The following is a 10,005-nucleotide window of genomic DNA, read 5'->3' as shown; positions in this document are numbered from 1 at the left end:
GGGAACCGCGCACGCCCCGAGCCCGGCCCGGTCGCTCCGCGGCGCCTGCGCGGGGCCGCCCCCGCCCGCGGCGCCTGCGCCTCTCCCGCTTCCTGCTGCGCGGCCGCGGTACCTCCGCGTTACCGGGCTGCGACGGGGCCGGGCTTGGGCAGAGCTGCTCGTGTCCCCTCAACGCCCCTGCACGCCCGCCGGACCTGGGCACGGCGGGGCTGAAGCGGCCGAGCCCGCCGGTGATGGTGCCGCAGCCGGGGGCGAGCGCGGCGCAGCGCGCCCACGCCTGTCCGTGACTGTGAGCGGCCCCGGGGCCGCGGTGTCGCGCCTGGTGCTGCCGGAGCTGGCGGGACGCGGCCGCCGCGCGGGAGGAGCGTAAGTGACCGTGAGCGGCCCGGCCCGGCCCTGCCCGGCCCGGGGGCAGGGTCCGCGCTTCCCGCGGCGTGCGGGGCTCGGTGTGCGGGGCTGCGCGCTCGGAGGGCAGCGGGCAGCGGGCAGCGCTCCCTCGGCCTCGTCTCCTCAGCGGCGTTGCCTGAGCATCCCCTGACGGCCGGCGCTGAACCTCCTCCTAAGGGGTTTTCGGAATGGTGCCCTGAGAGCTGCTACAGCTTATTAAAGTCACCCATGCAGGTAGAGGGACCCAGGCGTGAAAACCTTTTCACCTGGTGGAGTCCTTCAGGAGTGTGTGACTTCGCCTAAACTTGTTTCTCGGCTTTCTCACCCCACTGAAGTAGACGCGCAATGGAGAGCAAAGAGTTGATTTAGGCATAGGAAAATATCTGTGGAATAGACGGGATTTTTAGCACATCTGAACGTTTTCTTATCTGTGTAATGCTCCAACATACCTCACTGGCTGCTGGTTGACTTTGGTTGGCTTTGGCTCTGTATCCTGTGGGGGGTCACAGTGTATTTATTTCAGCAAAACCCAGTCCTTACCAGGATCCGCAGAACTCGGTAGGCTTTTCGCTGCTTTTGGGAGCAACCTCTGGCCAATGTAAGTGAGCTTTGGATTGTCTACGTGAGTGGCTCTGTGTTTGACTCTTCACTTAGGTGGACATTTGTGTAATTGTTCTTGTGTCTGATGCTTCATCAGCACAGCTGAATGGATGTGTCTGGTTGCTTAGAGCTTGTTTCCTGCATTTTGGATGGAGCCGTACGGGAATGTGGGGAAGGTGCCTAAGGTGTCCAAGGCTCTTATTGTGACCAGGGGCAAATGAAACCTTTTATGTGGGGAGGAAAAGGAATAATGAGTTGGCTGTCCAACAGTTCTTATGGTACTTATGCGCTGTGTGGGTGTGACAAGCAGTGCAGATCTCTGGGATGATATCCAAAGAATCACAGTGCCGTCATTCATTGCAACTCTGCTCTCAAGTAAAGGTGTTTTGAGGTGATGTTTCAGAGTTAGTGGCTGGCAATGCTTTCTCATTTCTTTATAAATGTCAAGAACAAACTGAAAAAACCCTGACAGAAAATGTCTTTGGAGGAGTTAGGGAGGGCTGTGTCTGCTTCCATATGTGGCTCTTCCACCTTTGCTGGAACTGTATGCAGTGAAAAATAAGCAAAGTGCTGAAGTGCAGGGAACAGCCTTAGCATTGAAGACATTGTGATGCTTTAGTTTTATCAGGACCAAATCATTAAGGTGGATTTAGAACTATAATAGATCACCTTACAAATGTCTCATTTGGGGACTGTTTGAAAAAAATCAATCTAAGTCACTTTATTTGACTTGTAAGAATTTTTTGGGTTTGACCATGGATGAGGAAGCAGCTGTGAGCTCTTGAGAGCACAAGTGGAGCAGTGCAGCTGTCAAAAGATGTTGTGTGTTGAAAACTGATGTCTTACATAATACTCTGTTGTGTTGCTTTCTCTGTTTTGCCTGAGATCCTAGTTTCAGCATCGCTGTATTCAGGTTTTGGCATTGAATTGCTTTTTGGGCTTCTTTTTGCTGAAGGTGGTTGATTTAATGTTGTGATTTTAGGTAAATTTTGTGGGTTTTTTTTCTTCTGCCAGCTCTGCATTGAATAGCTGCACTTTTTTTTTCAGGTGGCTTGCTAAGATGAAGTTGGCAGAGTGTTTGCTTGTACTGAGTGTGCTTTTGGTAATGCTTTGATGCCAGTTCCCATTGACTGGGCAGGATCACCAGTGTTCCATCTGCAGCATTTTCCCTGCTGGGGAGACCTGCAGTAGTTTGTAGGCTGCTGCTTGTGTTCTAGGCTATCACCCCTAAGGCTTGCTGGATTTCAGGGAGCTTACTTGTCCAGCACTTAAAGCAAGACTAGTGGGATCAGGGAAACCCTAGGTCAGTGATGCTAAATCCTATCACTTTCCTGCTTCTCCCAAACTTGAATTGGCTGGAAAGTCCTCCCTGTGGTAGGCTTATCTGAGCTTGTCTGTTGAAGGGTTGAGAAGGGGGTCCAGGTTCATGCCCTGGCTTTTGGAGTGTGCTCAAGGGTCTTGACTTGCAACAATCCTTTTTCTCTTTCATGTAAGTGGAGACAGTGAGATGATTCCTTTACCTTCTTTTGGTATATTTTTCTTAGCTGAGAGTTTGTACCCTGGAATTGCCTGTAGGTGCTCTTTTTACAATTAACACCTCCATTCCCTGAAATACTAATGAATGGACTTAGTTTGTAAATATGTGAGTAGCTTTTATGTGGGACTATTTAGCTAAGACAAGTCTAAGCAAGCTGGATATTTTCATTTGATTTTCGAAGCTTTGTACTGATGTACTGTACTTTATACTAATATTTACATTTTTATTTTAGAGTTTCTACACAGCTTTGCAATAAAATTGGAATTTGACCCATTATGGAGCTGGCTCACAGTTTGTTACTAAACGAAGAGGCATTAGCTCAAATCACAGAAGCCAAGAGACCAGTTTTTATCTTTGAATGGTTGAGGTTTTTGGATAAAGTGCTGGTAGCTGCCAACAAGGTAATTTAATGGACTTTCCCCCCCTCCTTCTTTCTAAAGAAACTTTATTTTAAAAAGCATTTGTATTAATTTCATGCCAGAGAAAGTTAACAGGTAATGGCCAGATGGTAACTGTATGGTTCCAAATTTAGCCTGAAGAGTCTCTGTGCTAATTTGTCAATTTTATGTGTTTAATTGTAGGCAGTAAATGTGGACAGCTAGTAAGTATTTTTAAAAACGTAAAAATTTAATTGGATAGCAACTAATTCTGAGCATTTAACATCAGTCTCTGCTGTTGTTGAATGTATCATATCTCTCTGAGAAAAGCAATTTGCTGAGGTACATACAGTTGGGAGTGGAATAAGATTTACTTGCATTTCTTGTAGATTTTCTGGGTCTTAGAAGCAACACAGAGGATTAAACTACTTTTCTTACTTATTTTTGGCCTGTTAACAGACAGATGTCAAGGAAAAGCAGAAGAAACTTGTAGAACAGCTAACAGGACTCATCAGCAGTTCCCCTGGGCCACCCACACGGAAGCTGCTTGCAAAAAATCTCGCTGCTCTCTACAGCATTGGAGACACATTTACTGTTTTTCAGACACTTGACAAGTGTAACGACATCATCAAGAGCAAAGATGACACTGCAGCCTACCTGCCCACAAAACTGTATGTCTTGGGGAAAGGGGAATGATTTTTAAGCCAAGTGGTCCTGGATGTTAAAGACGACTCTGCCTATATATGTGCACACTATGCTTACTTATATTCTTTGTGCTTGTTTGGAGTTACAAATGCTTGATATAGATAGCAGAGAAAAGTACTGGATTGAGATTGTGCAGGGCAGGACTTCAAGGTGACACATACATGTCTATGTGAGTGTGAAATGGTTTTCTCTAGGCAAGGTACTGTGTTATGACTCTTCACCTGCTTATGGCATGGAGAGGATAACAGTTAATGAAGGCATTCCACCAGTGGAATTACTGCTGATTGTACTCAGGTACCCCATTAAAGGCGGAACCTGCTGATTATCAAACCAGAGTGTTATCTTTGCCTAGAGAATTTTAACCAAATATTCAAGGTTTTTTTCCCCATCAAAAACATTTCTATTCCCCTACCATGCTAATCTGCACAGGTCTCTCAAGCAGAGTCTATGCATGTGGAAATGTGTGTGCATGGATGTGTGATCCAGTTTGTCTTTAGTCATAGGAGCAATCCCATTGGTAGGAATTTGGTTAATGCCACAAACAACTTCCACTGAAACTTTTTGGTACTTTCCCATGTACTGCTTCATATGTTCACGGTGTCTAGTGAACCCAAATTTGGTTTTGTCTTCAGTCATTATGACAACAATAGGATTTGACAATAAAATCTGAAATAGTTACTGTTTGGGCAGATAATGTCCTCTTATTTCTAGCTCTTGCAGTGTGAAGAACTTGTATAAGTGGAAGTGTTTTCTACTGTAATATGCTCTGAGTTTTAGGCTACCAAGTCATAGTCTGGAAGGTTTTTTAATGGACACATGCCCATTAAGGGGGAGGCTGTAAGGAGTTTGTGACTTAACTTTGCTAAAAAACTATTTAACCAGCAATTACAGATTTTAAAAAAGCCTCATTCCTTTGTAATGAAAAAGTGCATGTTTTCAGGAGCTGCTTCTGTGACTGTCCTGGAACTGTTTGTGTATACAACTGCAATGTGGTGATAACTAAATATTCCTAATCTCAAATGACAGAGCAAGAAAAACATGTAAATAACTGTCTATGGATCCAGAGATTTTACAGTGCCTGTAAATTTTCTTGTATTATGCAATAATTTCTGCATTTTAAGTTCTTAGTCTTGAAAAAAACCCATAATTCAGTATCTCTAAAAATGTGTCAGGATACATTTCAGTCTATCATTCATCCTGTCTTGTTTTCTCCAGGATTTTTCACTCTGTGTAGATCCTATAGTAATACCTTTTCAAATACATCTGTATTCTTAAAAACTGGTAACTTTTCTGTTGCTTTTTTTTGGTAAGCAAAAAAATTATTTAAATGGACTGTGTTAAACAGCCAGTGTAAGTAGTGGATAGCAAATAGATTTTTATTCATCAATGTTGATTTGAGCATACATTTCTATTTAACTGTTTGTTTTCATTTAGATGATACATTAATATGTGTATTCTTTTTCTGTTTTCTCATAGGGCTGCTGTGGCATGTGTTGGAGCATTTTATGAAAAAATGGGCAGAATGCTGGGTAGTTCTTTTCCAGAAACTGTGAATAATCTGTTGAAGTCTCTGAAAAGTGCAGAGGTAAGTTTCAGTTTATTTATGTGGTCTTAATTCCATTTTAAACTGAAACCTGCTTCCTCCAGAGGTGTTTGCCAAATTGCCTAGATTACTTTTTCCTGCACTGAAGCATGCGAATCACTTACCTAGCTAGTTTCAGGTCCACTGCAGAGAATTTAGACTTTATCATATGAATATTGTAATAGTTGCTTCATAGTAGCATCAGTAACTAAAATTCAGAAATTACTGTATCTGTAATTTCTAATTGCTGTGTTAGGATTTTTGCCCATGTACTCTGAATAAGCATTTGGTTGTTAATAATGAACACTTAAATATTGCAGGGAGGTTGTTACTCTGCATGTGAGCAGAATACATTGTGCCTTGAAAAGAGAGTGTGTCATAACATTGAGAGAATGTATCCTGAGCTGTCAGTGGGTCTGATTTTATGCAAATGGCTCTGTTGGAACAAGTTGGAATGCTGACTCTGTGGATCTTGTGGTGGCAGCTATTTTCTTCAGCTGTGTTGTTGTACCTGTGTGATTATTTATTTGTTTGTTTTTGTGCATCTGTGTGCTCTCAGATTGTAAGTACCTGCATAGCATGAAGCACTTGGGCTTGCCATTCTCTCTTATCATCTGCTTTTTTTTTTTTTCCCCCAAGACTGCAGTTGATAGATAGTGGGACAATTCACAAGCATTTTACCTAGAACCAGTTTGTTGGATTGCCTGGGCTCGATTTATGTGACAACTGAGGGGCTTTAAGTAAAGCTATGTGTGGTGTTTACTTCTATTTAGAATCAGCTACATATCAGTTATCTATGCCTTCATTTTCAATGTTTGCAAAAGCCTTCCTGCATAGAAACAGGAAAATGCAGAAGTATGCACCTGATTCTTAATGCAACTGCTGTGTCCACATTTTTGCATAAATGTTTTTGTGTGCGTGCAGTCTCAGGGCCGCAGTGAAATCCTGATGAGTTTGCAGAAAGTCCTCAATGGACTTGGAGGAGCAGCAGCTTCGTGTCACCGTGATATTTATAAGAATGCCCGGTCTCTGCTGACGGACAGATCGATGGCTGTGCGGTGTGCAGTGGCTAAGGTGGGTGTCTTCTCACCAGTCACAGAAATTCTTGTGCTTTGAGTACTTGCAGTTGCACTGGGACCTGTTATTTAGGAAGGGAAATTTCATAATTAATTGAACAAGCTACGTCCTTACCAGTTTACACTGCAGGCTCAGACATTTGGCTTATTTCACAGGTAAAAAAATATGAGATAGAATGTGTTATCTGTGAGCCTCAGTGTGGGAGGTTTTTGGTAACATGGTTCTTGTGTTGAGTTTTCTTTTAATTTTTTTAGTTTTTGTATTAGCCTCTTCCATTATTCTTCTGGTTGTTTACTCAACTAACATACTTGGTCTATGGTAGAGTGTGTGTAAATTAATTATTGAAATTTTCATATTAAAATATTTTCTGCATAAACCTGACGATTGCAGTCTGATACTTAGATAAAATGTAAGAATGGTCTCCTGGTGCTTAGGAAGTCTGTTTTTTGCTACAGTGTCTGCTGGAGTTACAGAATGAAGCAGTGTTTATGTGGACAGCTGAACTAGAGAATGTTGCAACGCTGTGCTTTAAAGCTCTGGAAAACTCAAACTATGGTGTGCGAGTTGCAGTGTCAAAGCTTTTGGGGACAGTCATGGCTACAGCACTGATGCCAAAACAAGCAACAGGTACGAGCCCTGCTGGATTCCATGTCTACATTGGCAGACTTAGTTGAACCTTCAGTAGTACCAGGTTACATGACAGTGCTGCACGACACATTGTTGTTCCAGTAGATGGAAGCTTGCAGATGGATTGTTTATTTTTACAAACAATAAGCTAGAAAGAGTGCAGAGTCCCTGTTGTAGTCATACAAAGAAAAGACAGAGAAAACTATCAAAAATCACTTGGGAGAAGTGGCTTATTTTTTAAGCATACAAGAAAGTTTTATCTGAAATACTGGATAAATTTGTTTTTGGAAGACAGTTTTGAATTAATAAGTCAGGTTTCAAGACCATTGCTTGTGTTGGTTGGAACTTTCAGAACAAATTATTACTTTTCTTTCTAAAAAGTGATGCGGCAGAATGTGAAGAGAGCCACACTTGAGGAGGTCTTGGAGCTCATGGCCACAGGATTTCTGCGAGGGGGATCTGGTTTCCTGAAGAGTGGTGGAGAGATGTTAAAAGTAGGAGGATCTGTCAACAGGGAAGTGCGAGTTGGTGTTACCCAGGTTTGTAATTTTTTTTAATGAGGTAAAATTTATGCATAATTGTAACCCTTTTAGTAGGAAAAATGCACGTTTCTTTTCTGTATTTCTGTACAAGTTAATTTACAGGTCTAATTTGACTCTTCTGTTTTGTGAGATGTACATGAGGTATTGTTCACCTATCCACTTTCTTTTATTATTGATATCCAATAACAATAAATTAAAATGTGAGTTTAGGAAAACTTACTTGATCAGTGTTTATCAGGTGAAATTAACTTGCAAAAATATTTGAAAATTTAATATGCTAAAGACTTTAGTTCCTTTTTAAAATTTATTTTCTTTTTAGGGAGGATGCTCTGTTACCCTTTTGTGGTTCCCTTTTCGACTGCAGCTCAGATTAGTTAAACTACATTTCTTCTTTCCATATATCTCTTATGAGTAGGTGAAATCTGATGAATGTGGAAACTCCCCTTGTCTGAGAAAGAAAGTTGGTGGCAGCATCTCTTCAAATTCAGACATTCTCACTCTGATGTGTATTTCAGTATGTTACAGTAACTTCCCAGAATTCAGATTCTTTGATTATAGGTTATTTTGTGAAACCCTCTATTTTTTCTCAGCCTTTTTCAAGTGAACTTGGTGAATATGCCAGGTTTTCATTGTGAACTGGAACATGATGCTGCTGCTTTTATTTACATGGTGTTCTTAACTTTTTTGGAAAGGGACACATTTAAAGCAATGAACTGGGTTTTTTTACCATCATTCAAAGGTATATTATGCATCATAATATAGGGGCTGCTCTTGGCACTGGAGAAAGTTGAGTTTCAGCAGTAAAGATGTAGATACTGAATTGGTTCATGCTGAGTAACCTCATTAGGTTAGAGTTGCTTATTGCTAGCTGGTGTTGCTGCTATTGTGCGTTATGCTCAAGACTGGCTACAGTTTCATACAGATTTTGTTTCTGTTTTAATCTGGTTGCTGTGTGATTTCTGGATTTGCAGGCCTATGTTGTCTTTGTTACAACACTGGGAGGGCAGTGGCTGGAGCGCAACTTTGCTACGTTTCTGTCCCATGTGCTTGATCTGGTCTCCCACCCTCGTGCAACTCAGACCCACGTGGAGGCTGTTTACTCTCGAAGATGTGTGTCCTTTATCCTGAGAGCAACTGTGGGCAGCTTGCTGGGGGAGAAAGCACAGATTGCAGCTGCCAAAGAAATATGTCAAGCCATTGGTAAACAGATGAAGGCAGTGGGTGAGAACCATTTTTCTTCATTCAAGACCAGTTGAAAGTTACTGACATTTTACTGAGGCAGCCATTTTCCAGCTTTCTTCTACTGTGAGGAGTAATTTTGTTCGTATGGGAAAGGATAGTTCATCTGCTTTCTGTTTCAAATGTTCAGAGGTTGAGTTCTGCTTCAAAAGTGATTGTATGACACTGGCTTGTTATTCCAGATTGCAAATGCATTGCCAAAAGCCTAGAATGGAAGTGGAGAAGAAAACTCTGCGTTTACCATCTCTCTTGGTATAGGTTGTATTGGAAGTCAAAGGCCTCATATTTAAGTATATGCAGAGTTCTTTGCTAACAGTGTTGAAAATCCTGTAGGTCAATATCTTGTTGGTCCTTGTGTCTCCCCTGCTGATATCCATATTAATATCCAGTTGAATTTTGTGACAAAAATGATGTAATCTGCAGAATGTGACCCCTTTGAAAATCTTTGCAGAATATGGAACCACTAAGAGAGCTAAAAAAACTCTCTTGGCCTCTGTTTCTTGTGAAAGGAATTAGCTCCAGCTGGATATTTAAAAGAGTAAATTGTGACTACACATCACTTTATTTATCAAACATATCTTTCTTTTCTGCTACCATCTAATTTGAGTTTAAAACAATGTTTAACATACAGAATTTAAATTGACTTAGAAACTTTTGCAAGCTCTTCTCATAACTATTTTTTGATGGGGTAGGCATGGAACTTTTAAAGGCTTCTCTTTACCTTAAGTACTACTTCCAGGAAAATGAGTCTATGGAAAATGCAGTTTCTGAGAGGAAACAGTTACAGAAAATGCTCCTCCTGCCACCTTGTCAGAGTTGCTGGAAATTCAATTGTGTATTTGGATGGTTTGAAGAACTTTCATTTTTTTGAGATTTTCTCATGAATGTGATGAAAAATTGAGAGAGTTTTTACTTGGTAATAATTGCTTCCCTTCATATACAGCAGACTGTTCTCTAAATTTCTTCTGTACTGGACACACAAACATTAAGCTGGTACTGAAGTCCCTTTTTGAAGAGACAGTTGCTACTTCTGGGATATTTTGTAGGAAGACATACTGTGGAATTGAGGAACTCAATTGGATAACACTGAGATGATTAGAAATTGTGATTATTTACTAAAGGTCTCTTTTTTTAGTTTTACTGAACATGTATTACATGCAAATTTGTATGCAGAACCTGGATAAGTCAAGATTGTATATTTTGTTCCTACATATAGATGCACACATTGAGCATGTGTGTTTTGTATAAGTGCTTTTACTGTGTTGCGCTGTTTCTCCTACCTCTGCTATCCATGGTAACCGTTGGTCATCTGTTTTTTATTTTCTTTGGACA

General features: G+C 41.2%; 1 protein-coding gene across 3 annotated transcripts in view; it reads left to right on the top strand.

The window, feature by feature from the left end:
• The first annotated feature begins 263 nt into the window (after positions 1-263).
• HEATR5B (HEAT repeat containing 5B) overlaps positions 264-10,005 on the top strand; it is a 56,868-nt gene continuing 47,126 nt past the window's right edge. The window contains exons 1-8 of one of the 3 annotated variants that reach the window (XM_033053828.2): positions 264-366; positions 2,757-2,925; positions 3,361-3,572; positions 5,083-5,191; positions 6,113-6,262; positions 6,721-6,892; positions 7,274-7,431; positions 8,406-8,655. In XM_033053828.2, the coding sequence (XP_032909719.1) occupies positions 2,800-2,925; positions 3,361-3,572; positions 5,083-5,191; positions 6,113-6,262; positions 6,721-6,892; positions 7,274-7,431; positions 8,406-8,655 (1,177 nt within the window). In that variant the 5' untranslated portion in view covers positions 264-366; positions 2,757-2,799. Of the gene's footprint in view, positions 367-501; positions 986-2,756; positions 2,926-3,360; positions 3,573-5,082; positions 5,192-6,112; positions 6,263-6,720; positions 6,893-7,273; positions 7,432-8,405; positions 8,656-10,005 lie in introns of those variants that run through there. The other 2 variants (XM_033053830.2, XM_033053829.2) reach the window with 2 other exon arrangements.

The sequence above is a fragment of the Catharus ustulatus genome, chromosome 3 (assembly GCF_009819885.2).
Source record: "Catharus ustulatus isolate bCatUst1 chromosome 3, bCatUst1.pri.v2, whole genome shotgun sequence".
Lineage (NCBI taxonomy): Eukaryota > Metazoa > Chordata > Aves > Passeriformes > Turdidae > Catharus > Catharus ustulatus.
This window is presented reverse-complemented; position numbering and strand designations above follow the sequence as displayed.